Source organism: Ruditapes philippinarum, unplaced genomic scaffold (assembly GCF_026571515.1).
Source record: "Ruditapes philippinarum isolate M1 unplaced genomic scaffold, ASM2657151v2 ctg204_1_1_1_1, whole genome shotgun sequence".
In the NCBI taxonomy this organism is placed as follows: domain Eukaryota; kingdom Metazoa; phylum Mollusca; class Bivalvia; order Venerida; family Veneridae; genus Ruditapes; species Ruditapes philippinarum.
The window spans coordinates 344325-372078 of NW_026854772.1; the positions used below are offsets into that span (position 1 = coordinate 344325).

Below are 27754 nucleotides of genomic sequence, written 5' to 3' on the forward strand. Positions count from 1 at the left end.
CCTGCTGCAACGATTTCAATCCCAAATCGTTAATCTTTTTTATTTCATCTGTTCTTATTAAGTCTTTTTGTTTATTATTCAACAAAGCCATTTGATCTTCTGTAACTTGTTGTTGAGCATGATCTTTCATAAAATTATGAATGTTAGAAATGTACTCAATTGTGTTTTTATAAGTACACATTTCATTAAATTCATCGTGCGTAATTACTTCTCCGTTTTACGAGAAAGAAAATCTTCCAGGGATTTTATATATTTAAACATCTCTATCGCAAATTGTTCAGCCCTAAAATAAGAACAAAAATTTAATGAATAACGAAAGAACTTCTTAGATAAAAGAATAAATAATTCATTTACTATATTTGTTAAAGAAAAATGGTAAAACAACTTACATTCTGTCTAACCACTCTGTATTCCTGGCTGATGAAATAATAACAACGCATTTAACATCTATTGAGCTGCACACTAGGCGAATGTTCTGGATGACGTTTCACTATTGATCTTTAGCGGAAAACTGTACACGTGATACGGAACGACATATTGATTTATAGGCTGCAACTATTTAAAAGTTTGGTTCCGGATAAACATTTTTATTACTCATGATTAACCGCCTTGTTTTACAAACTTAGATTTCAATTTACCGCATGAAGCACACGCGGCTTTTATCATTAATCTTCCGTTTTTTGTTGTAACATATTGAGGATTTACATTATCGGTGTATGTTCGTTCTTTTAAACAATATATTTGTTTTTGTAAACTCATTTATATATATTTTAATTATAAAAAAGGACTCGTCGGTTCCCGCCTGTATTCTATTTATAAGTAGTATAGAGTATGATGGTTCCGGGGGGATTTTGGCCTGAGGGTGTTCTTAAATCAATAAAATGGGGTTTTATGTCGAGCTGTCTTACTTTTTGGGTTGATGGGTAAGCTATGTCGAGCTGTCTTACCCTTTGGTTTGATAGATAAACACTTTTTTAGGCTTCAAAGTGTCCCGGAACCATCATACTCTATACTACTACCGTGTAGTTTTTTTTTATTAAACTTGTTATAAATTTGGCATTATTTACCATTATTTAGCAAATAAATACCAAAAATAATAATATAATTTAAACCAAACACTTTTTCTTTCAATAATGCAGTTAACAGTGATTGTAGCCTATTTGAAACTTTTCAAAGTAGAGGTAATACATTCGAGGTGGTCTACCTTAAATCAGACAATACACAAAATTAAAGGAAAAGTATTTCGAATCACAAGGTAAAAAAGAGATAAGTATATAATAAACACAAAATATGATAAACAAGATCAACAAGAAAAGGCGGTATTCAATGAACGCAACCCACAAAACATTCATTTTTCCTACATAACCTGTGGTCACTGTTACTGGTGACATATTTATGTTCATACCACTCGATGTAATTAATATCTTGTAAACTATAAAACTTGAATATCCTGTATTTATGTTATTTTTCCATGTAGTTTACAAATGAGCCGCGTCATGACAAACCAACATAGTGCGTTTGCGACCAGCATGGATCCAGACCAGCCTGCGCATCCGCGCAGTCTTATCAGGATCCATGCTGTTCGCTATCAGTTTTTCTACTTGATATACGGTTTGTAAGCGAATGCGCAGGCTGGTCTGGATCCATGCTGGTCGCAAACCCATTATGTTGATTTTATCGTGACGCGGCTCAAATATAGGCGTTACCCATCGAATGAGTTATATTTGGATTATTTATGCAGCGATTTCAAACGTTCTAGTCTTTTAAATAACGGAATAATTCATTCGTGACGAATTTCTTATTATGAATTATATGAAATATAAAATTTACATATTACACAAACAGGCCTATTCCAAACATGTTTTGTTATGGTTTAAGTGCACGTTTCGCTATTTTTTTCTGTGTTATGCTATGCGCATCTTCATAATGTTTATAGTGAAAAAATATCCGATAATCTCTTTAAATTACATTAAAATAAAATTTTGCTACTTTGATAAAATATACGGTTACATTATGATAGAATGGTAAGTGCATGTATGTAGCAGTTTCCCCAGTATGTTTTCATATTTTAAGTTTCTAAAGTGTTCCACACAGTTAAATTACTTATCAACATTTTCAGAGTCGGTTATGTTTTTCATAGTCGGATTCCGGTCTGCTGTCAATGCCATATTCGTTAAACGTGTCATTCGTGTGCTGATCTTCCTGCTTAGTCGTTTCCCGTTCCTTGCTCACTTTAAAGAATTTGATAGAATAACAATAATAATCTATTTGACAAAAAGATACATACATAAAATTTCCCAGTTTGTCTGTTCAAACAAGTGTCGGTCCTTTCACTCCTTCACGTCCCTTATTAACTTGAAAAAAGTGACTAAATAGGTACAGTTAGATCATTATTAATTAGAATGGACTTTTCGAAAAGTTTTATACAAATGGACTAGCTTCCTTTTCAGTTGTTAACCCAGGAAAAACAAAGTCAATCGTTCACCTGGTTTGAACAAAAGAATGTTTCAAAATGTTTCGCTACCTAATGTAGGAAAGTTCCATTGGATTCTTGTCTTTAGTCCAGATAACAAAACTTACATACTAAACCTAAAGATCTATTTATTTCTTACATGTAGCGTAGCGTTATTTATGAGTTGATTTTAATCAGATTGCTTACCATTTGACGATAAGAACTGCACAAATAATGTTCAACAACATTGATATAAACCTGTTTGCTACATTTATTGGTTTGATTAATGTTAAAGTGTTAACCGTTTAGTATCAATAAATTTTCAAACAAGAAGATATTGATACCTTCAACACACACATATATATGTATATATATGTTATTGAATACTAAAATTAATTGTAAGACAATATTACCTCTGTATGACACTGTAGCATCTTCAATATTCTGATGTTGTGCAGAATTTTTAGTTGACCTTCGCCTTCTGCGTCTGTAAGATAAATATCATAACAATATTTTAACATGAATGCAAGTGCAGACAGAATATCTGGCCCCGAAGTTAAGTGTTTACAGAGAAAACGAGGATGTGTAGAGCTTTTGCCGAAAAATTACCCGTGAACCGGATATTCCCGTCTTTAACTTTAGCCACTTTTTTTTTTTGGTTACAACATACATGTATAAATCATATTCGAAAGAAAGAAATTACGAAAACCAATACATATATTTGACACTTTATTCTTGTTTTCATGAGTTTTTGAACTTTCCTTCTCCATTTTCTCACTTGATTTAACTGGGTTACTAGCTGTATATGTAGAATCGCATTCACGGCCCTTACTATTTCATACTTTAAGGGACATCTTTCTAAGAGTTTGTGTGTCCCTTCTATAGGAGGGGGGCATTTGAATTTATCCTTGTCCCTCCTGTCGTCTGTAGCGCAAAAAGTATTTGACCTAGACCATGTAACTTTATAGGAATATTGGTCAGCATCTGTTGTTATGAACCTGGGTGTTTGTGTGTGGATTTATTCAGTATTTGTTGAGTTATTGCCATTGACTTAGTAAAAATTTGCAATTTTCAACTTGTGTCGTGTATATCTCAAAAAGTGTTTGACCTAGAGTCATAAATTTTTACAGAAAATGTTGATTTGCATAAAATGTTGTTGTGCACCTGGTGGCTTGATTGTCCTTGACTTAGTAAAAAACATTGCAAAATGTAGTGTTCATTGTACCTTGAGTGCATGATTTAGAATCAACCAACTTTACAAGAATGATTACTATCACTCTGAAGCTGTGAACCTGGGGTTTTACATGTGCATTTTTTAGTTTTATTAGAGTTATAGCCCTTGATTTAGTATAAATTATAGATTTGTTCGTGCATAGCTCAATTAGTATTTGACCTGTAGTCCTAAAAGTATAAAGAATGTTGTAAGCATGTGTAGTTGTGCACTTTGGAGTTTGCTTGTTGATTTATTAAGCATTTGTAGAGTTTTTGTCATTGACTTAGTAAACGATTTTGAGTTTTCAACTTGTGTCAGATGTAGCCAAAACATTTGACCTAAAGTCAGTAGATTCACAAAACAGTGGAATTTAGGGGCATTCGTGTCCTATGGACACATTTCTAGTTCTGACATGTTTTGTAAAAAAGCAATGCATTCATGGTGGTTTTTGTGTCTTTGACAACTGCATCTACAGATTGCTTTGCTGCAATGTCTACTTTTTCAGCTGACAAAATGTTTTCTTTCTTTTTGATATCCATTTTTGCAACATTTCATTGTAAACTCCAACAAAAATTTCTTGATAAAACGTCCGACTAGATTGTTCAATATTACATGTAATTAAGTGGCGATGAATGTCATCATTGGTCTGTCTGTCTGGAAAGTTAAACAAATGGAACCAAAACATTGGCAATGTTTTAAAACAACTTCAGCTTTGCAAGCCTAAAAGGAATTGAACATATTCATAAAGGTTCACATATGACTGGCAAGTAGGCCGTTTGCTTTGAGAAAGTTTCTAGGTAGCCACAGCATACTTTTGAATATAAAGCCAAATTTAATTGGCCTTTTCTGCAACAGACACATCTTCAAACCAGCGTGTAGCACATCATTTCAATCCAAACAGAGCAATCCTCTCGTTGTTGTGTCTTCGCCTCGAAACGCGAAGGTCGAAATAACGAAAATACGGCAGATTTTCGTGTTCTCGTGATTTCGCCCCGAAACGCGAAAGTCGCAGAAACCACAATAACATTGTATGTTTTCATGTCTTTGCCTTTCGACTTTTTTGGTCGAAGACACGAAAACACGAAATGGCAGAAACCAGCCACCATAAGTGGAGTAGGAGCTCGTTCAATGAACTGGTTAACATCATTCTATGCGCTTGCGGCACAACTGCATTCTGATGAAGCTTCTTCTACAGTTACTATAAAGCTATATAATACATGCAGCCTGAAATTATGCCTCCCCCATAGGTAATTAACTGAGGCGAAACAAACCAGTAAACAGATCAGAAGGCAAAGAACGCTTAAACCCCTGTCAGTTTCTTCCTTAATAAGTTAGTTACTGTAAATGACAAAAACATATTCAAAATCTTCAGGCATAAGCATATTTTTATGGGAAACGGAATTATGGGAAAATAAAAATTTATTTTGACTTTAACCTGTTCACTCACCAAATACCCTTGGATGGGCATAACGCCACTGTAAATACAAAATGGGTGTGTAGTACTTATTTCAATATGAAAAGTTTGGACCCATAGACAGGTCCTCTCCGGCTGTGGTTTCAATTACAGGAAAACCTACGGTTAAGCCAGGATAGTCAAAACGCATTGATGCTTGCTGCAAAGCTAATTTTGTAATTCGTCAACTCTTTGAGAACAAATGATTTTGTTAACAATTAAGGTGTAAAAAGAGAATTAAAAACAGTTTAAATCAAGAAAGAAGACATTTATTAAATATATACTATGCTCATCTTTCAGTAAAATAATTTTATCGCAGAAATATTTCAAAATCTACGACATTCTTACTGAATATGTCTAATTTGAATAAAAGAATGTAAAAACTATGTATATGAAGCTGCATTCCCTATTATCGGTCAATTCAACTTGACCCTTCTTTAAAGAAATGTCAGTTCTTTTTAAGGCCTATTATGATTATATTGTCATTTCTCAAAAGCTTTTTTATTTTTTGGTGTCATGTCATAGATAAATAACGAAACTTTTTGATTATTTATCTTAACTATAATTTGCTTGAGTTGCTGTATTGCAATTAGTATTATTATAAAGTGATTAAGTACATGTATTTTTATTGAAGTTAGAATACCACTTTGTTTACATTTTACTACCTTTATGTCATTTATTTCATACTCAAAGTAAATTTCTTTTGATAATATGCATATAGCATGCTCCAAAACCATTATTTAAAAGTTTACTCATGTTTGCACATTCTAAAGAAAGAAAAAAGAAAAATGTCTTCGTTTCTAATGTGTTATATACCGTTAACGACACTACCTTCTATACTTTGTACATTTTAAAACAACTCAAAACATGTTTAGTTTATATTTTCAAAGAGACAGAAAGTGCAGCACATTTCAATAGTTTCAAATATAAAATTTGAGTATAATATATTTTTAAGATAAACATCATATAGCCCACTATTATACAGGACAAGGCATGTTTTCAAATATTTTGCTATTAATTATGTGCATCGAAGCGGGTAGTCGAAAGTTTTATACCTGAGTAAACCCGATTTATATTCACAAGCAATACCGAACTGTAACTTCCTTCTCGATAATATTAAATTGGCATTATGCCCATCTAATGGTATATAGTGAGTGAACAGATGAAAGTCAAAATAAGTTTACATTTTGCCATTATTGCTTTCAATTTTATAAAAAAAATTCCATGATCGATACGTAACTCACTTGGCCCATGGGAATTTCTATTGATACTTATCGAAAATTCCATGTAACGCTAAATTTATAAAAAATGTCTTTTTATATTTAGGCAGATCCTAAACATATTCCAATATCACCTGTCGGTCAATCACCATTATAACAGTCAATATTTTGAAATATATAGTCAATTCAACTCAACTTGACATTACAAAAATGATCATAATGTCACCTTCATTAAAGATATACCATGCTTATATTTGAGTAAAATACTTTTATTGCATAATTTTATCTAAATAAAAGAACGTACAAACTATGAATGGGCATGTTCGTTCCTTATTACTGGTCGAGTAAAGCTGGTCCTTTCCATAAAAACTGCCAGTTTTCTATGACACTATGTATTCATAATATGTCCAATTGTAGTGTGTAGGATCTACTTTGTGGGAATTCAAAACATGTTTACTTTATATTTACAAAAAGACTGTATAGCAAATTATCAAAATGTAATCAAAAGTGTGCATAGTATATTTTTAAGACTTACCTTCTAATAAAGGAAATAAACAAGATTATCACCAACAGCATGACGATTGAACTAACAATCAGTATCATACCAACAATCAGCAAGATGTCAATGTCTAAAATAAAATAAAGCCAGTTATAAATTTTGCGTACTTCACAAGATGACAAGACAAAATTATCTATGAGAAATGAAAGAAATATCCAACAGATGAATCAGCTTTGAAACACTTAGCTTAACAATTACAGCTACTTACGTAACAATTATTACACAAATGTTAACATGTTTGTACATGCATGCATATATTAAAAATTCATCTATTAAATATAATCATGTTATCCAACAAGATAACTTAAGGTATTAGGACCCTAATGGGCACTATAAGGAACTAAAAAATTGACATCATAGGTCAGATGTATACCTTAAAGTACACCTGTATGCAAAATTTAAACAAAGTTTACCGTACGGAAATCAAGTTATGGCCACTTTTCTGAACTCAAGCTAGGATGTTATGAGGGCCATTTTTATGCCCCCGCCATGTAATGGCCGGGGCATATAGTGTTACCCTGTTCCGTCATTCCGTCCTTCCGTCCTTCCATCCTTCCGTCATTCTGTCATTCCGTCATCATCAGTTTCCGTTCATTATCTTAAGAACGGTTGCACACATTCAACTCAAATTTGACATATGGATATGTCATGAGAAAATACAGGTCAAGTTCGAATTTGGTCATGGTTCGATGATTTTTGGCAGAGTTATGCCCCTTTTACTTTGAAAATAATATGAAATTTTAGTTTCCGTTCATTATCTCCCCAACGGTACAACACATTCAACTCAAACTTGACATATGGATATGTCATGAGAAAATACAGGTCAAGTTCGAATTTGGTCATGGTTCGATGATTTTTGGCAGAGTTATGCCCCTTTTACTTTGAAAATAATATGAAATTTTCAGTTTCCGTTCATTATCTCCCCAACGGTACAACACATTCAACTCAAACTTGACATATGGATATGTCATGAGAAAATATAGGTCAAGTTCGAATTTGGTCATGGTCCAATGATTTTTGGCAGAGTTATGCCCCTTTTACTTTGAAAATAATATGAAATTTTTAGTTTCCGTTCATTATCTCCCCAAATGTACAACACATTCAACTCAAACTTGACATATGGATACATCATGAAAAAAATACAGGTCAAATTTGAATTTGGTCATGGTTTGATGATTTGTGGCAGAGTTATGCCCCTTTTACTTTGAAAACAATATGAAATTTTCAGTTTCCGTTCATTATCTTCCCAAAGGTACAACACATTCAACTCAAACTTGACATATGGATACGTCAAAGGAATGCGCAGGTCAAGTTCAAATTTGGTCATGGTTCAATGATTTTTGGCAGAGTAATGCCCCTTTCATTTTGAAAATAATATGAAATTTACAGTTTCTGTTCATTATCTACCCAACTGTTACATATTAAACTTAAATTTGACATATGGATATGTCAAAGGAATGGGCAGGTCAAGTTGGAATTTGGTCATGGTTTGATGATTTTTTGGCAGAGTTATGTCCCTTTCACTTTAAAAATTATATAGATACATCTTAGGAATAAGCAGTTTAAGTTTGAATTTGGTCGTGGTTCAATGATTCTAGACAAACTTATCTTTCCTGAATGTTGGAAAAATTTTGAACTTTCAGTTTCAGCACTCATACTTTTAGCCATTATTTTGGCTACAAATATGCAGTATGCTATTTTTAAAAGGTTAAGACTGAATAATTTCAGTGCCTTGAACATTGTATGAAAATGGTTTGTGTTAACATTGAAAAGTTTTAAGGGCTTTGAACTTTAAATGAAAAAAAAAAATTAATGCACCATCTGAAATTTTGGCTGCATGCGGGGGCATCCGTGGCATGATGACACATTTCTAGTTTAGAAATGAGGAACTTTTAAATAATCTGCTATTACTTTCTAATGAAAAATGTTTTCCCATTAATTTTTGGTTAGAAACAAAGAGTACCATTCAGCTAACAATCCACATAAGCAAAATTATGGTTTCTACTTAAAATTTATGAAATCTGTATAAAAATGTTACTCTACCCCACCCATTTTTACCACGTGTCTGACCATTTTTCTACTTAGGGAGCCTAATTTAAAACAATCTTAAAATTTACCCAAATGAGTGCCTGTTTTCAAAGTTTCCCTAAATTTTTAAAAAAGTATATTGGTTGATCTTGTAAAATATGAAATACTTTTACCGTCTAGTTTTGATTATATTACACTTTGAAAATATCAGGTACCATATTTATTACTAGATTTAGCATAATTTAGCCAATAAATACCTATATAAATTAAAAAATCAAAATTAAACACTTTTTTCTTTCCAAATGGGACATGAGAGATACATAAATAATGTTAAAAGAAAAAAAGAAAGAACAAAAAAGTTGACCCTTCTGGGGATTGAACCCATGGCCCTCATTTTCAATGTAGTAAACGGTAGTTCTAGCCTATTTGAATACTCTTCAACGCGGAGGTAATGCATTAGGGTGCTAATACCTTAAACGGCTATATGAGATTTTACCTAATGTTTTTACTGCATTTGGTGTTTCGGTTAAACCCTAGCATATCTCCAGAACACAGTAACCAACAATAGCGTCACAGCAACGACACTGATCATGGCACAGTAAGCTGCAGTTTTTCCCCAAAATCCGTCCTTGCAAAGCGTACAGTGGCCATCATTTACGTTGCATTCCATACATTTGTGAGGAGGATGTATATTGTGATGTTAGATTATGCTTGTGAATTTGCTAAAAGAAATATTTAAAAGCTAAAGAAGCCAAAACAAAAACATTTTGTCCCGAAAAAAAGCAGATATCAACATACCTGTAGGCAGATACAAGTAGACAAATAACAAAGATATTGCTGTACAATCCATCGTCACTTGTACATTTTTGTATTTTCAGTGTATGTACTTAAATAGTTTTCACAAATAGTAAACACGCGATCAGTTGTTAAACTTTAAAATTCTCCAATAAACAAGGATGTTTGAGCAAACTACGCATTAAGTTTCGTCAAATTATTCAAAAAATTTTACCAGGGTATAAATGAACGAAACATGGCTGTAAAAATATCAATAGGACTAGTTTGGTTAATAAAACATTCATATTTTAATGATAAACATGTGCAAAATAATGTTGAATTTAATCTCTGATTATTTCATTGATATTTCTTGAAAGTATTAAATCTTCGAGTGGTAAACGTATTTGACTTAAAACATACTTGCCCCTAACCGCTGAGCGTTCGAATCCCGCCAGAAATTTGGTTCTAGTATAGTGTCTGTTCTTGCCTAAAATTACGCTCAGAGGAGTATGCGAGTTCCTCCTCCACATGTTAAGCTGGAAAGTCACCATTTGTCCTTGTGTTTGTGCGTCTTAACACTCAATCCAATAATTATATATCAGAGTGTCATGTGTTAAGTTTTCAACATTAAGCCATCAATGCAATGTAAAGCATGAGAAGATATATAACACAAACGAAATATAAATGTACTAAACTACCGGTATTTAGGAAAGAAATCGACATATCAAAATGTAACCATAACGGTATATTTTTTGCTTCAACTTTTAAAGCAACTCGGATTGGCACATATAATATTAAGATTAAACGTAGAGTATAAATCAATGATAAAAATAGAACATAAGTAAGAAAATGAAATAATAGAATTAAAGCAAAACTATGAATGAATTTACAATGTACTGAGATGGATTTAGACACAGATATTGTAATCGCATTCATCATTGGTCACTGGGTCAAAGTAATTATATTCCGACTAAGTTGAAAGACCAAAACATTTCCGGGACATAGTGTTTACGTGCGCCATTGGAATCATCTTATTCTTATACATGGATTCGTTTACAGAAGACGCCGACTTTTTTGGGAAATCAGACTCCAACACATTCATCAAAACTCCTTGTGGGAGATATTTTCAGAGCCTTGTTTGATGACATTGAACACCATGCCCGGGTTAGAAAGACGCAACTTTTACAAATGGTATTGTGAAAATTTGTTTCCAATGAGTCTTTTTGTCAAATGGAAGTTATCTGCCTCAACCTTCTCTCATTAAAGTTCAAAAGGAGGCTATAAAATAGAGAAAAGCGGAATCCCAAAAGAATGCCAATTTGAAACGACAAAAACTGTTGCTGGCTTAAGCCTCCATCGAAAACAGTCGAACTACACCATACCATGCCAAGGGATATGCTCCACTAGCAGCTTATTGAATACACAACCTTACTTCAAGCGTTAGTCGTACATTCGACAGATGTGCAAGTGAGAAGCCATGGGATAACAGAACGTTTTAACAAGATGTTGCTCAAGATGTTTGCGACCAGTAAGGTAGTCAAAAAGCAAATTGGAAAGCTCATGTACCTATATTCGTCAATGTCTATAATGACAAGCATCACGAAAGTACAGAGTTCCCTCTTAAGGTTCTGAATGTTAAATAACATCCCAAAATGCAGGCTTCATAATAACTCTGATCCTCTTTCAAAGTTTCATTTTATTTCATTTCGCCCATTGTTTTCTCGTTTGTGGTACATACATTATAACACGCCGGCCTCGATATGGTATACATAAGATAAATGTGAAAATATTGGCCTGTGTGTTTGACGTCATAAGGCCAAAACAAAATGATTTTGAGATTCTGCTGAAAATAATAGGGTAGATAGGTCGGAAAAACATTTTTATGCTCCCCGAAAAATTTCGGGGGAGCATATAGTAGGCGCCTTGACCGTCTGTCCGTCCGTCTGTCCGTCCGTTGTCTTGTCCGGAGCATAACTTGTGAAAACCCTTGGACCTTGGAGATAATTTGTTTAAACTTCATACAGTGGTAGAGGGCATTGAGGGGGGGTTGTGCAGTGTCAAAGAACCATAACTCTATTTTGCCCGGTTTTTGAATTATCTCCCCTTATAGAAAAATCTTGTCCGGGACATAACTCTAAAACTATGAGAGATATCAACATGAAACTTTGTAGGTGAATAGATCTCAATGGGTAGATTTGCAGTGCATAAGAACAATAACTCTTTTTGTCCTACTTTTGGAGTTATTGCCCTTTGTTTATTTTAACACTTTGAACTTTGTCCGGAACATAACTTCAAAACTATAAGAGATATCAAGATGAAACATTGTAGGTAGATAGATCTCATTGAGTAAAACTGCAGTGCAAAGGAACCATAACTCTGTTAAGCCTCATTTTTTTAATTCTTTCCCCTTTTACAAAAAATCTTGTCCAGGACATAGCTGTAAAACTATAAGAGATATCAACATGAAACTTTGTAGGTAGATATATCTCAATGGGTAGATGTGCAGTGCATAAGAATTATAATTCTACCTTGCTTAATTCTGGAGTTATTGCCCTTTGTTTATTTTTACTTTTTGAAGTTGTCCGGGACATAACTCGGAAACCATAAGAGATATCAACAAGAAACTTTGTAGGTTGATAGATCACATTGATTAATCGTGAAGTGCAAAGAACAGTAACTCTGCCTTGCCTAATTTTGAAATTATTGCACTTTGAACTTTTTCCAGGGACATAACTCTAAAACTACAAGAGGTGTACTTTCCTGTGTCCAAAACCTATTCGGGGAGCATCACCCGGCTCAAACTATAATTAGTATTTTATTAAAATTCAACTGTATGTGTATAATTATATATACACTAAATGATACTCGATGATTTTTGCAATAAAACGTTCTAGGTTAGATGCGGAAATACAGGGTCGGTCAGGTTACTGAAACAACCAGATCATTTTGTTTGGGCCTTATCTTGCGTGAATGAGTCTCGCGAGAAATGTCATTTAAATTTCTTTTTTAAACATGAACGAATATCAGTATATAATTAAGTTATAATAATTATCTGAAAACAAATACGTGATGAAATAATTTAAAATGAAAACGAAATGCTTTTATTTAATCAGGTGACTAACGTTCTCGCTAAAGAAAAACAACATCCAATGAAAATGCGTTATTTACACCACTTGGTTTACACATGCATCGGGGTTTGCCTAAAATACAAAAGTGACTTTGTTGACGAAAGTGTGCGAAAGTGACTCTAAAAATATGAATTATGACGTTTTAATAGAATTTTACAATAAAATTGCAGTTTGCAAACGAATAATATTAGAAACTTATTAAATTTGTTATCGAAAATAATCATAATATTAATTTAATCGCCATTTATTTGCATAATTTCTATACACATGTTCTGAGATCTCCCTTCCGCTCACATTGAAGAATATGAAAGTGATTTATAATATATTTAATAAAAGCTTTTACATTGGAATAATGCTAATATTGCAGTTTGTAGACGTATATTATCAGAAATTAATATAATTTATTGTCAAAAATAATATTATGGTGATTTATACCCCATTTATTTGCATGATTTTTATATTCAAGTTCAGCGATCTTCCTTTCGCTCACACTGAAAAAAAAAGATTGAGACTTGAAATATTAAAAGGGGCGCGTCATTACAAAACCAACACAATAGGTTTTGCGACCAGCATGGATTCAGACCAGCCTGCGCATCCGCGCAGTCTGATCAAGATCCATGCTGTTCGCTATCAATTTCTCTACTTCTTTGACGGTTCGTAAGCGAACAGCATGGATCCTTATCAAATGCTAAAAACATTGCTTGGAATCATTTAATCATCACTGGTATATGATCCCTATTGATTTTGAGATTAGTAGGTCAAGGTCAAGTGGGGATATTTCGTGTTCTACGAACTTTTGTTCATAATAATACAAACAGTGCAATTTTTGTGACCTCGTGTACATAAAATGTTCATGTATGATCGCCACAACACGTAACTATGCAAGATCAAAGGAAGTTAGAATTCCTTTTTTCCTGCATAAGATATGGTCTTTCCTTACTTTTTATACTGTATACATATTTCACAATTTGTGTCAATTCAATTACTGACTTTAACGAAAATTCTACTGCCGGCGTACAGATATTTAACTTGTTTCACTTGGGGAGCTTTGGCCGCTTTTTATTAAATAGCTTATACGTGTCATATGGAATGTTCCATGATAATCTCCATATGAACACTGTTCTATTTGGGCCCTCTAGTTCAGTTATAACGAACGTACCATATTTTTTTTCTATGTTTATTTATTTTGTTTTCGAAGAGCACAAATGATTATAAATATCAATCAAAAACGCTACTTCTATGTTCTATATTTTGACAAGTTCTTATTGAGTACAATTTAATTAATCGAATACCTTCAAAACAAACACAGCAGCGTATGCTTCAGAATTCAAAATCTTACCATTTTCGCATTAAAATGTAGACTTGTACTTAAACCGGTGCTAGGGGACGTGGACAGTTGTTTTCTGTAGCTCAATCAAACCAAGCCTTTAACATTTTCAATTTTGTCATTTTGGAATTTTATTTTTAGAGATTCTATTTTTCTCTATTTTGCCAGTGACAGTTATATTTAAGAAATAATATATCCCAAACAGTGATTTTATCGCTCAATAACATCACTGTTTGGAGTTCGGATGCGAGGAATTATATCACGAGGGCGTAGCCCGAGTGATATAATTATGCGCATCCGAACGACATACAGTGATGTTATCAAGCGATAAAATCACTGATTTGGATATATTATTTCGATTCTAACAAGACATCAACAAATAAATGTTTCCGTACTTGATAGTTAAGCAAAATTGCGCCTGATTTGTTTCCGTACTTATTTTCAGCGCGTCGGATTTTTAGTGGTTATGTCACGTGTATTATGATTACGTCACATGTCTAAATATAGAACGTCAAACTGTGCATCTGTTGCATAATAACACACACTTTCATTTCTTCTATGTTCAATAGGGAAAAATGCGGGTCGTGTTAGAATAACCCACAACTACTTTGCCTGATGGCAATGTGGTAAAGTTTCACAATCGACAGAAGACAGCTGATAATATATTATATGAACGAATAAATAAATAAAACACATCGGTAGAGTTCGTATATTTAATTGACTTCCCTCGTTAAACAAGTTTTCCGTATAAATGCCTTATGAATATATTATGATCAGTCATGTATATATTTTACATCAAGAAATAAATTTATCAAATCCATAGAACTTGTAGAAATGCTAAATATAAGTAATTACATTTAAAATATATGTATATAAGAAATAAGTGATTATATAAAATGCATATTTTCATTTTCCGTATTGTCACTGTAATATATTTTACTGCAGTGAAACATTTCTTAAGGCAGACCACCCCTAATGGGAACTATAAGGAACTGCAAAATTGACAATATAGGACAGTTATATTCCTTTAAAGTCACATGTATGCAAAATTTAAATAAAATTTATCAAGTCATTTGAGAGCTATGGACATTTTTCTGAACTAAAACTGCTATTATAGGGCACTTTTTCGGACGAAGTCAGTCTGTTATCAGTTTGACCTCTTGTAAAATCGGTGAATCTCATTGGTCCTTCCAAAATAAAATGTAAAGGACAGTTCTAACCGTTCTAAAATAAAATGTAAAGCATAGCTCTAACCATTCTAAAATATTTTTTTAAGATGGCTCTATGATGAAATGTAAGAAATAGTTTCGCGACTATCAAATAAAATGTAGAGGATAGTTCTAAAACAAAATATACATGACTGAGGATAATGTTTTTTTTTTTATTTTTTAGATTAATTTGTAGATGATTACAAAATCTATAAAGTCAAACTTAAAACAATAAAAGGGACAACTTAAATAGAAGTTGTTCTTCTTTGAAAAATTTTCAATATAAATATGTTATAATTTAATTTCAATGTTTACAAAATGGGTATTTTCTTTATAGATACAAGAAAACATTATCATGTCATTGTTATTCAAGCATGTCAAACAGATATACTTCGGCCGAGTATCTTTTTCCTATTGCTCATTCTTTAGAAACAAATAATAACATTGAGGTAACAAATTACACGAGCAAAATGATTGTTTCTAAACAAAATGTTTTAATATGTTTAAAAATGTTACCCTACCCTACTCACTAAAGCATTTATTTGACCATTTCCATATGTCAAAAACCTTATTCAAAATATCCCAGAAATTTACCACAATCAGGGGCTTTTTCAAAATTTGCCTTATTTTATAGTACTTTAAAGTATGTTGGTTGATCTTGCAAAATTATAGCCTATTTGAAAACTTTTCAAAGTAGAGGTAATGCGTTCGGGGTGGTTTACCTTAAATCAGACAATACACAAAATTAAAGGAAAAGTCTTTCGAATCACAAGGTAAAAAAGAGATAAGAATAATAAACACAAGATCAACAAGGAAAGGCGGCATTCAATGAACGCAACCCACAAAACATTCATTTTTCCTATATAACTTGTGGCCACTGTCACTCGTGACATGTTTATGTTTATACCACTCGATGTAATGAATATCCTGTTACTATAAAACTTGAATATCCTGTATTTATGCTAACATTTTCCATGTAGTTTACAAATATAGGCGTTACCCATCGTATAAGTTATATTTGGATTCTTTATGCAGCGATCTAAAACGTTCTAGTATTTTAACGCAATATTTCATTCGTGACGAACTTCTTAATATTATGAATCATATGAAATATAAGATTTACATATTTAACAAACAAACAAACATGGTAATGGTTCAAGTGCACGTTTCGCTAATTTATTCTGCCTTATGCTATGCGCATTATAATATTTAGACTTCATAATGTTTATAGTGGAAAATTATCCGATAATCTATTTAAATTTACATTTACATATAATGTTTCTACTTTGATAAAATAAACGGTTACATTATGATAGTATAGTAAGTGCATACAGTTTCCCCGGTATGTTTCCATAATCTAAGTTTCTAAAGTGTTACACACGTTTTAATCAGTTTTCAACATCTTCAGAGTCATTCATGTTCTCATACTTAGATTCCGGTCTGCTAATAATAAGATAAATAATATATTTAAAAATGAAATATCGAGAAACACTGATTAATATACAAAAAGCAATTTTTATTTATCCGTATTTTTACTGTAAACAAATATTTTTTCACTGCAGTGAAACTGGGACTACTTTCTTCTTTTCTTCTGCAAGTACACACAATGTAATGAAAGTCTATCGAATCACAACGTCAAAAAGAGAAAAGTATAGGATAAACACATTATTTACATTTTCCCTAAATATACAGTATTTATCCCATGGTATGAAAGTTATCTTATCTCAGCCGTGGCCACTGTCACTCGTGACATATTTATTTCATAAAATGATTAAATTTGCATTGCAATAAAATTTGGCCATTTTTATCAAATATACAGTCACATTATAATACATATAGTATGGTAAGTGCATGTAGGCAGATATAACAGTATCTTAGCATAATTTCAAAGTCTAGATATTTCCGAAGTGTTCCACACATTTTAATCGGTTTTCAACATCTTCAGAGTCGTTCATGTTTAATAAAATAAATTCATGTTCTGATACTTAGTTTCTGGTCTGCTGTCAATGTTTATTTCGTTGTACGTCTCATTCGTGTACTGGCCTTCCTTTTTAGTCATTTCCCGTTCCTTGTTCACTTTAAAGAAATTGATAGAATACTAACAATAAGTTATTTTACTGACATATACATACATAAAATTTCTCAGTTTGTCTGTTCAAGCAATTGTCGGTCTTTGCACTACTTTCACGTCTCTTACTAACTTGAAAACAATGACATGAAAGATATCAGTGAAATAGCTACAATTAGATCTATATTAGTCCGGAAGGACTTTTCCAGAAGTTTTATAGAAATAGACTGTTTGACGTTTAAGTTTTTACCCGAGGATAAACAAAGTCATGTTTTGAACAAAAGAATGTTCCGCTGCCTTGTGTACGAAATGAACATTTACTTCTTGTCTAAGAAGGCAGGATATAGTCCAAACTTGCAACTCAATCTGACTATTGTTCATACCTTTTTATTTCTAACCTTATGCGTAGCATTATTAACGTTATCAAAGAGCTGTTTTAGTCAGATTGCTTACAACTTAACGATAAAATTTCTTAAAAAATGCAACATTCATATAAATCTGTTTGCTGCATTTATTGGTGGGATTAAAGTTAAAACGTTAATTATTAAAACCGTTTAGCCTAAATAAAGTTTTAAAAGCTCGCAGCAAATCTTTAGAAAAAAACACAACAAGATACTCAGTATATATTTTGTTACTGATTATTAAACTTAATTGTAAGACAATATTACCTCTGTATGACACTGTAGCATCTTTGATATTCTTATGATGTGCAGTAGTTTTAGTTGACCTTCGCCTTCTGCGACTGTAAGGTAAATGTTATAACATATGCAAAATTCAAATCAAATTTACCGTGTGGTTTATAAGTAATGGACATTTTTTTCTGAACTAAAACTTTGCTATTTGAAAGTTGTTTTTTTTTTCCAGAATTTAGGAAACTCTAAATAATCTATAATATCATCATTATGAAAAATGTTTACCTATTGCTCATTGTTAAGAAACAAATAATAACATTCAAGTAACAACTTACACGAGCAAAATGATTGTTCTTAAACAAGAATGTTTTAATATGTATAAAAATGTTACCCTATCCCACCCACTTTAAACACTTATTTGACCATTTTCCTATGCTAAAAGCCTTATTCAAAATATCACTAGAATTTACCAGCATGGGGGCTGTATTCAAAGTTCGCCTAAATTTTCTCAAAGGTATATTGGTTGATCTTGCAAAATATAAAATACTTTTACGCTGTAGTTTTTATTTTATTAAATTTTAAAAATAAAGCAAATAAATACCTACAATACTTACATAATTAAAACACAAAACTTTCTGCCTTAAGGGATCTGAGAGATACATAGATTATGTTAAAAAAAGAAAGAAAAACAGTTGCCCCTTTTGGGGTTTGAACCCACGCCCCTCATTTTCAATGCAGTTGACAAGTGCTAGGCTATTTGAATACTCTTCAAAGTAGAGGTAATGCATTAGCAGCATATAATGTCCTACAATATATGACAAGGCATGTTATTTAATATTTTGCGTATAGGTTTTGTGCATCGAAGTGTTCATATCTGGGTTTGCCAACATTACCGAACCTAAACTTCCGTACATTCAATCAGAGATGTTATATTTCCGATTCTTAAAGATCGTTCAACACGACATTATTGTTGTTTTTGTGGTATTTTTAGTTTTAACTATTTGGCATTTTCTAGTTCGGTGGTTTCAATATTCCTACTTAAATAATGTCGAATCACCCTACGGACATGTTGCCTGCTTTTTAGTCCCCTACCGGTTGAACCGGAGGTGACTTTAGGTTTACCCTCTGTCCGTCTGCCTGTTTGTCCGTCCGTCTGTCTGTCTGTCCATCTATCCGTTTGTCCGTAAGTCAGTTCGTCAGATCCCGCGGTAACGCAAAAGATCTGAAAATATGTTAATGAAACTTGACATATAGATAGCTGACAGTCTTGAAATTATGCATGTCTTTTTCTTTTCTTCCTAGTATGCTGAAAACTTTGGTTGCTATGGCAACAAATAGACTAAAAATATGGCTAATTTTACACATAAACTGGATCCCGCGATAACCCAAAAAGTACTGAAAATATTTTTATGAAACTTGATATATGGATACATTGAAGTCTGGTGATTATGCACGTCTTTTTATTCTTTTTTTTTCCTATGTTGAAAAATTTGGTTGCTATGGCAACAAATAGACTTAAAATATGGCAAATATAACAATATTTGTCATTACTCAAAAACAAGTGAAAACATTTTTATGAAACTAAAATATATGTTTCTGATCATCAACGTCATCATATGTGACAAGGTTTACAACTCTAGCACAAAAAAATCAGTATTACCCCCCATGAACTTAGAATTTTTATGAAGATATTGATGATATTTTCTTTTTTCATATAAAAAAATCTTATTTGTTTTCATGACTTCTTTATTTCATAATGTATCCACTATAAACTTCATATACGAGTATATGTGTCTAATTTTACTCATGTCATTTGGGAGAAGGTTCAATACTCTAGCTTGGCTATTTTCAGAATTATGTCCCCCTTGAACTTAGATTTTTTTTCTAGAAACTATTATATTTTACTCAAACTTCTTCATTTCTTATATCATTTCCTTGAAGCTCCCACATCATAATATTAATATGACAAGGGTTATAAATCTTGCGTCCATATTTCCAGAATTATCTTTTTCTAAAACTTTGAATTTTTCTTACTCTGATTCTTTAACTTCCTTATTTCTCCATGGATTTACTTCAAATTTAAAAAGACATTCATTATCAAGACCTACTTCATATGTGATTAGATTTATAAGACATGTGTTTCCATGATTAATTTCAATTCAACTTGAAATTTACTTGATTTTTTCTTATAATTTTCTTCTTTGTTACTATAAATGGTATATATTTATTTTTTCACTGTTCTTTTTTGTAACTATAAATGGTTTCTTCTATAAACTTGAGATAATTGTTCTTTGTTGCACTCACATCATGTATGAAAATGTTCATAAGTCTAGCATCTTTATTTCAAGAGTTATCTCCTCTTAGTTTCAGAATGTTGCTTTTAAAAATGTTATATTCTGGTAACAACCAGGGATGTTTAAAGATTTATCCCCAGAGTCTCTGTCAGTTGGTCTGTCTGTCTGTTATTAAAAACTGTTTCTTGAAATCACTTTTAAAGTCATTTGAACTTTTCCAACAAATTTACTTAAAATAGAAAAAAAAGTTCAAACACAAGTTATACATATTCATCCTGAGAAAATTGAATCTTTTGATTATCTGTTCTATAAACATAATTAGGAAAACTTAACATATTACTTAGATACAGACAAACTAAGAACTCAAAAGATTTCAGTTTATTCATGTCATTCATTTATTTATTTATTCATTCATTCATTCATTCATTCAATGACATAATTCGATTACCATTGGCCCTTCAGAATGTTGCTGGGGTTCTAACCGGTAGGGGACTTATGAATTGCTTGCCATACTATGATTATTGCTTGTTAATTTTGTCTTTTGACGTCTTATTTGTGATATGCAGGCTCTATAACCTCAGATCCCCTTTCAAAATTACATTTTGTTCAGTTCCCCCTTGTTTTCTCGTTTTGGGCAAACGCTTTTTATTACTTGGGGACCATACACGGCTTTTCATGGAATGGCACTTCTGTGTCACATTTAAGTTTGCATGATAACCGCCGTATGAACACATCTGAGGAAGTTTCTAAGTTCATAATTTTACCATGTCATGTATAAATGTTGCACTTGACAGTTCCGTCCATGAACAGGCTCAATCAAACCGAGCTTGCAACATTTTAACTTTTTTCGTGTTGGGCTATCTTTGAGGATTCTTATTTTCTCTACTCCATTCAGATTGAGGTTCATGAAAACATTAATTTAGACTTACCTTCTCATAAAGGAAACAAACAAGTTGGCGATTGAACAAATCATCAGTACAATGCCAACAATCGGCAAAGTGTTATTTTCTAAAATAAAATGTAGCCATTTATAAATTTACTATATTTCATAATCAGGTGACAAATTAAAGTTTCCTATGATAGACTTTTAAACACTTTAACCTTAACAATTACAGATACATGTAAATAAGTAACAACTCTTACATTACATAGTTATGTTATTCATCAAAGTATCTAATACGGCTACCTGAGATTTCACCTATTGCTGCATTTGGTGTTACAGTAATACCCGAGCATTTGTCTGGAACACAATTGCCAAAAATAGCGTCACAACAACGACATTCACCATGGCACAGTAAACTGCAGTTTTCCCCCCAAAATCCGTCATTGCACAGTGTACAGTGGCCATCATCTATGTTACATTCCATACATTTATCAGGAGAGCATTTATTCCGGCAGTCGGGTCCCCAAAACCCAGGCTTACATTTTGTGCATAGCCCATAGTTAGGCCAAACATCACAATTCTCGCAATTTTCTTCAAAACATTTTTTTTCACACCAAGCTCCCCAATACCCTGCTTTACAAAAAGTATCCGTAATGCACTGAGAATCACATACATAATTACAGGCACCTGACCTTTTGATGCAGCTTAGTCTGCAGTTCATTGGACATTTCTTCTCGCAGGAATGACCCCAATATCCGGCGGTACACGCCATGCAAATCCCCCGATCTTTACTGCACTGTCCGCAATTTTCTCCAGAACATTTATTTTCACAAAATGTACCCCAATAGCCCTTTTTACAAGATGAACAAGCGAACCCTTGTCTTCTGTTACAATACCAATTTGAACACCTAGATGTTTCACAGCTTATGTTGCAGTATTCGCCTGCATATCCTTCCTGACAGTTTTCACACAAGCCTGACGAAATATCACATGTTTTGTCAATACAGTTGTTACAATGTCTCTCACAGTCTGGACCCCAGTAGCCTGCGTTACACTTTTTGCAAATTCCTGTATTTACATCACACCTTTCGCAATTGTTTGAGCTACAGAGGCTAGAGCAGGTAGGCCCCCAATATTTGTCCGGGCAAAGCAAACATTTCCCGACAGATTTATCACACATTTCGCATGTTCCTGTACATTTCCTATGACAATATCTACTCCACCTTCCTGAAACACAGCGAATACAATTGCAAGACCTTTTAGAACATGCGCCAAAACAGTTCTTCTGGCATCGATGTTTGCAATTCGGTCCGCACCATCCATTGTGACAAACAGGACAATCGCCATTTGACTTCGAACAGACGCTTCTTGCACACCCTGGTCCTAAAATGCAAGGCTGTTCACACGCTTTTCCATACCAGCCATGTTTACAAGACGAACATGTACGGGTGGACGTAGTACAACCGTTACAGTTAATGGAACATGATGTGTCACATTCTCCAGTGTATTGGTCACATTTGATACACTTTAAAGGGCATGGTATATCACAATATTTTCCATGGAAACCGGTCATACATCCGTAACAAAAACCAGTTTTCTTGTCGCAATCATAGGGTGAGCAGTAATCTGGACAGGTGCTCGTGCAGTTGATGCCCCATTGTCCACTATCACAACTAATTACTTCACTTGCAACTGTCAAAAATACACCAGGAAAGAAAATAAAGTATTTGTGAATATATAGAGGATATTCAAGTTTTTTCTATAAATACATAATTTATTTTCATCGAGTGGTATGAAAATAAATATTTCATGAGTGGCGGTAGCCACAAGTGAAATATGGTAATTTTCATGCCACAAGATGAAAATAAATCATGAATTTATAGAAAAAACTTGAATTTTCTGTTTATTATATACATTTTTCTCTTTTCTGATATCAAAATTTGAAAGACTTGACTTTCCCTTAAATTTTGTGGACTGGCAGAATTTAAAAGAAATATAATAAAAAAAAAAACGAGTTTATAGCAGTTATAAACATACCTGTAGGCAGATACAAGTATGTAAGTAACAAAGATATCACTGTACAATCCATCTTTACGTGTTATATTTTGTAATTTCAGTGTATATACTGAAATAGAAAACACAAGACGAAATTAATGAAGCGATCATCTGCAAACTTTAAAACTTTTCAATAAACAAGGAAGTTTGAGCAAACTGCGCATTAGTTATCGTCTAATGATTCGAAAATATTAACAGGGTATTAATGAAAGAAACTTGGTTGTTAAAAAGGACATAAATATATCACTGTTGCAGTTATTTCAACATTCTTTTTTTTTCATAATTATTTTCTCTGATCATTTCATTGATATAACTTTTTTAACAACTATTTTATTTTTGAGTGGATAATACGTTTGGTCTCAAATCACTTGCCCCTAACCGCCGCTGTTGGTTCAAATCCCGCCAGGAATTTTGCTCTACTCATGTGCCCGCTCATTGCCTGAATTAGCTTACAGAGGAGGATTTGGCGTCCTCTTCCAAAGGTTAAGCTGGAAAGTCACAATATGTCCATGTGTTCCTTCCAGGAATTTGGTTCTAGTCATGTCTCTGTTCTTGTCTCAAATTGCGCAGAGAGGAGTACTCGAGGTCCCCCTCCACAGCTAGGCTTGGAAGTCACCATATGCCCTTGTGTTGGTGAGTCTTAACACCCAATCCAACAACTATATTTCAGAGTGTCATATGTTAAGTTTGCAGAGGCAACTAGGCCATCAATGTTATAACATGAACACACATGTAACACAAAGGAAATATATTTGTACGTAACTTCCGGTATTTTGGAAGAAATCGACAAGGCTAAATGTGATTAAAACAGTACATATGCATTGGCACAAATATTGATATTAAGTTTCAGCGTTACACTCCAATGTTGGAATTTATAAAGTAAGAGTTCATTACAAACAATTAAACTGCTTAGTACAGTGACTTTATAACCAATACAATTTTTGAGCAAACATTTGCATTCATTTATTTTCGCCACAAAAAACTTTATCAATTCTGTCGAACATTTTCCCAATCGATTTCAGTAAGAGTATTTATTTAACAAGAGCATGTAAAATATAAATACAGTCAATTGTTGATTTATTCTTTTTGAAAACCGAATTGATTGTTGATAAAATAGAGTGAAATAAGAATCCCTAAAGAAAGCCCAACGCGGCAAAAAAGAAAATGTTGCAGGCTCGGTTTGATTGAGCCTGTTCATTGGACGGTACTGTCAAGTGCAAACTACCGTCCACGCCCCCTAGCACCGGCTTAAGCAGAATTCAACATTTAACATGAACTGGTATAATTTAGAATTTTGAAACATCAACTTTATGAACAATATGCAGTCATTACCGCGGCTTTCGCAAACAGTCAGCGCATTATGTCTTATACGTTAATATTCAATTGAACAAGAAATCGACAAAAGTAAATGTTATTCTTCGGAAAGCTGTGTAACTTAGACGGGGAGAAGATAGTTAAAAGATTATTTCACTTGCGCATTAAGTGTTTCATGAAACATCCCAGCACCACATTAGAGTTTATTACCAATGAGGTATATACAGACTCCTAGGAAAATACAAAGTAATACATTAATTTAACAATTACACCTTCAGTGCAAATGAATGTTTCCATCCGATAACGATTGGAAACGATTTGATAAAGCAACTGATACTAAATATGCAGAAAATAATGCTGCGCGCATTTTCTAGCTTTGTATGTATTCATATTGAAATACAGCTGGTTCAGTCAACCATACCGTGATTATTAGCTATATTGTAGAACTGTTGTATCTGTATGAAGTCAGTCATTTTCATATCCTTTAATCCTAATGATTATATCAAGATATGTTCAGTATGTAGACGCCTTTCATAATCTGTAGAGTGTTATTCTACCCAATAAATGGCATTTATAGGCACCAACTTTGGAAGAAGGTCCACAATTTCTATAGCTACAAAGACTATAGTTATCGTTGCTCATTAAACTACAATGGACAAATTATTGAATTATTATCTGGGTTGCCATCCTTCGACATGGGCAAAGTGTTTTTCGAAACATGAAATAATAAAACCCTATTCAGAAAACAATGATCAATTCATACAGTATCAACGATTAAAAACGAAATGAACCACTGTCAATTGTTTAGTGTTAAATGTAACGTAAATATTAAGTTCCGAGATTTCCTTTTACCGATTTGTTCACCTTGATGTTATTTTTTCGTTTTAATATAGCGGCATTTTGAAGCGAAGCATGTGCATTACAAGTTTTGTTGACAGGGTTTAGTGATTTTAATCTTCAAATGAAATGCATTTCCTTCAATTTTATTCGCAAAAATGAATGTCGACATCAGATATAATTTAATGTTTATTTCACGCTATAAATAACCAGAAATCATTCGTTTACATTTCCCATTTTGCATAATATTGTTTAATGGCTGGGTGTCGTATTTTACCAAACGGAACTCATTTCCCATTACATTGGAACAAATTTATTAATGTTGTCTATTTATTACAGAGCTAATTTAAGATGAGTATCATTTTCATCTTGTCTGCCTAATATATCGAGACATAAGGACAAAACTACTTAAAACCATACTTTTGTAGGTGATCAACTCTGAATAATTTCGGTAGACTGATGTCCACAGATAATGAAAGACAACTGTTAAACTTATCAAAATATATATTTTGATCATTTTAACAGTTGTCTTTCATTATATATTTTGATAAGTTTAACAGATGTCTTTCATTATCTGTGGACATCAGAAAAATAAATTAAGGAATATTTTCGAAATTTGATAGTAGTCATAATCATATTTGTATCACAATTTAATCGGATCGAATCGGAAATACCTTGTCTGAACTTGACATGTCATGTCTGAAATGTGTGTGTGTGTTGTTATAATATGTCAAAGTGAATATAATGATTTAGAGGAAATAAAAAAAAGATAATGCGAATAAATCAAAGAATAAGACAAAAATATAAATAAAGAGAAATAAGTGTGAAAACAAAAATAAAAAATAGTTTAAGTGCGACCGGAATCCTAAGCGGAAAGAATATTGTCACTTTTTCTTCTTATTTTTTTCCTTATATTATATCTAACTTCGCTATAGACGCATATAAAGTATCATTAAGTGGCGGCATGGCCGCGTGGTCGGACTAGTAGTCTAATGTTCGCTAGCCGCATGGGTTCAAACCCCGTCAGGGACAAGTCGTTGTTTCCTTTGGCAAGAAATTTTACAATCTTTGTTCAGTACTGGTTGGTTCCAGGAATTAAATCAAAAGTGTGTCTATAAGCTTATAGCTTCCCATACAATCAAACTAAAATAAATTATGTTATAAACCAAATGTAACCTTTTACAGATGAAAAAAGAAAAAACCCCAAAAATTTAATAAACAAGCGGGAAAAAATTTAAATTAAACTTTTTTTAAAATGGAAAGGGTTTTTTGGGTTCCAAGAGACGCCCTAATTAGTTTGATTTTCCCCTTTGGGTAAAAATAAAAATGAAATTTCATTGGTCATTTTTAGCCCATCACAAGCGCACAAGACTGCCAAGATACCTTTTATGTATTTGACGTAAGGCATAAGTTGAGCTTTTCATAGAATCTTGGCTATTTAAAGATTTTACACCTTTAACCATTTAAAAAGTGCATGAAGGTTTATTTTAAATTTAGTGTTAATATAAAAAGATTCAATACACAGCGTTGAGCTACATTCGAAAGATCGTTTAAAAATGATAATTATTTTTTATGTCGTCTGCAGGCAAATCATACTTGTATGTCACTGTATTATGATATTGTTTATCTTCATCAAAAAGGCACGAATAGAATGCATAGTTACATGGTCAGAGGTAACAACATATTGTACATGTAGTAGCCTTGATCAAGTAAAATATGAAATTTAAAATGAATATTTTTGGAAAAAAAGATAACAAGGAAATAGCCCATATCTTCAAACGAGTCTAATTATTTAAGAACATCTGTTTGCTGCACCCATTCACTTATTAACAGAAGTAGAAAATATTATTACAAATAAATCAGTTAAATGATCGATCTGCATTAATATGATATTATTTTTGCATGTTTTAAAGAAAATGCACCAAATAAATCGCACTTCAAACGAAAAACATACTACATGGTACTCGTGCATTCCGTGCAAGTCACGTTTTGTACAGTTTATTCAATAGTATAAATACTCTGCCGAATTAGAAAATTTTCAGATCACCACCATTATCTTTCGAAGTCATCTGCTGTTCTGACAGAAAATAGTTCGCAACAATGAAATTCTACGCCATTGCTCTTTTACCTGGTTTACTTGTGTTGCAACAGTGAAGGTAAAGTGAAAATTTTCATATTTTCAGTGACGGAAAAATATATATAAAACTTTCACTTTCGTCGCTGGATTTGTACGTATTTTTTCTTATTCAATATTTAAATAAATTGTAATTAAATGAGACGTAGCTTTGGTAAATTAAAAAATAATAGTT

At 32.7% G+C, this 27754-nt stretch overlaps 3 protein-coding genes across 3 annotated transcripts in view; 1 reads left to right on the forward strand and 2 right to left on the reverse strand.

Annotated features, from left to right (window-relative positions):
- Window positions 1-27754, forward strand: part of LOC132741004 (uncharacterized) — a 152264-nt gene that overhangs the window by 123767 nt on the left and 743 nt on the right. The window lies entirely within an intron of this gene.
- LOC132741015 (uncharacterized) lies at window positions 1769-9881 on the reverse strand. Its single transcript, XM_060729090.1, has 4 exons — window positions 9724-9881; window positions 6874-6967; window positions 2866-2939; window positions 1769-2231 (listed from the first exon to the last, which is right to left on the reverse strand). The coding sequence occupies exons 1-4, from the start codon at window positions 9773-9775 to the stop codon at window positions 2116-2118; spliced, it is 336 nt and encodes a 111-aa protein (XP_060585073.1). The 5' UTR covers window positions 9776-9881; the 3' UTR covers window positions 1769-2115.
- LOC132741017 (cell death abnormality protein 1-like) lies at window positions 14854-23436 on the reverse strand. Its single transcript, XM_060729092.1, has 5 exons — window positions 23277-23436; window positions 21543-22931; window positions 21286-21364; window positions 18099-18172; window positions 14854-17438 (listed from the first exon to the last, which is right to left on the reverse strand). Exons 1-5 carry the CDS (start codon window positions 23326-23328, stop codon window positions 17320-17322), a joined length of 1713 nt encoding a protein of 570 aa, XP_060585075.1. The 5' UTR covers window positions 23329-23436; the 3' UTR covers window positions 14854-17319.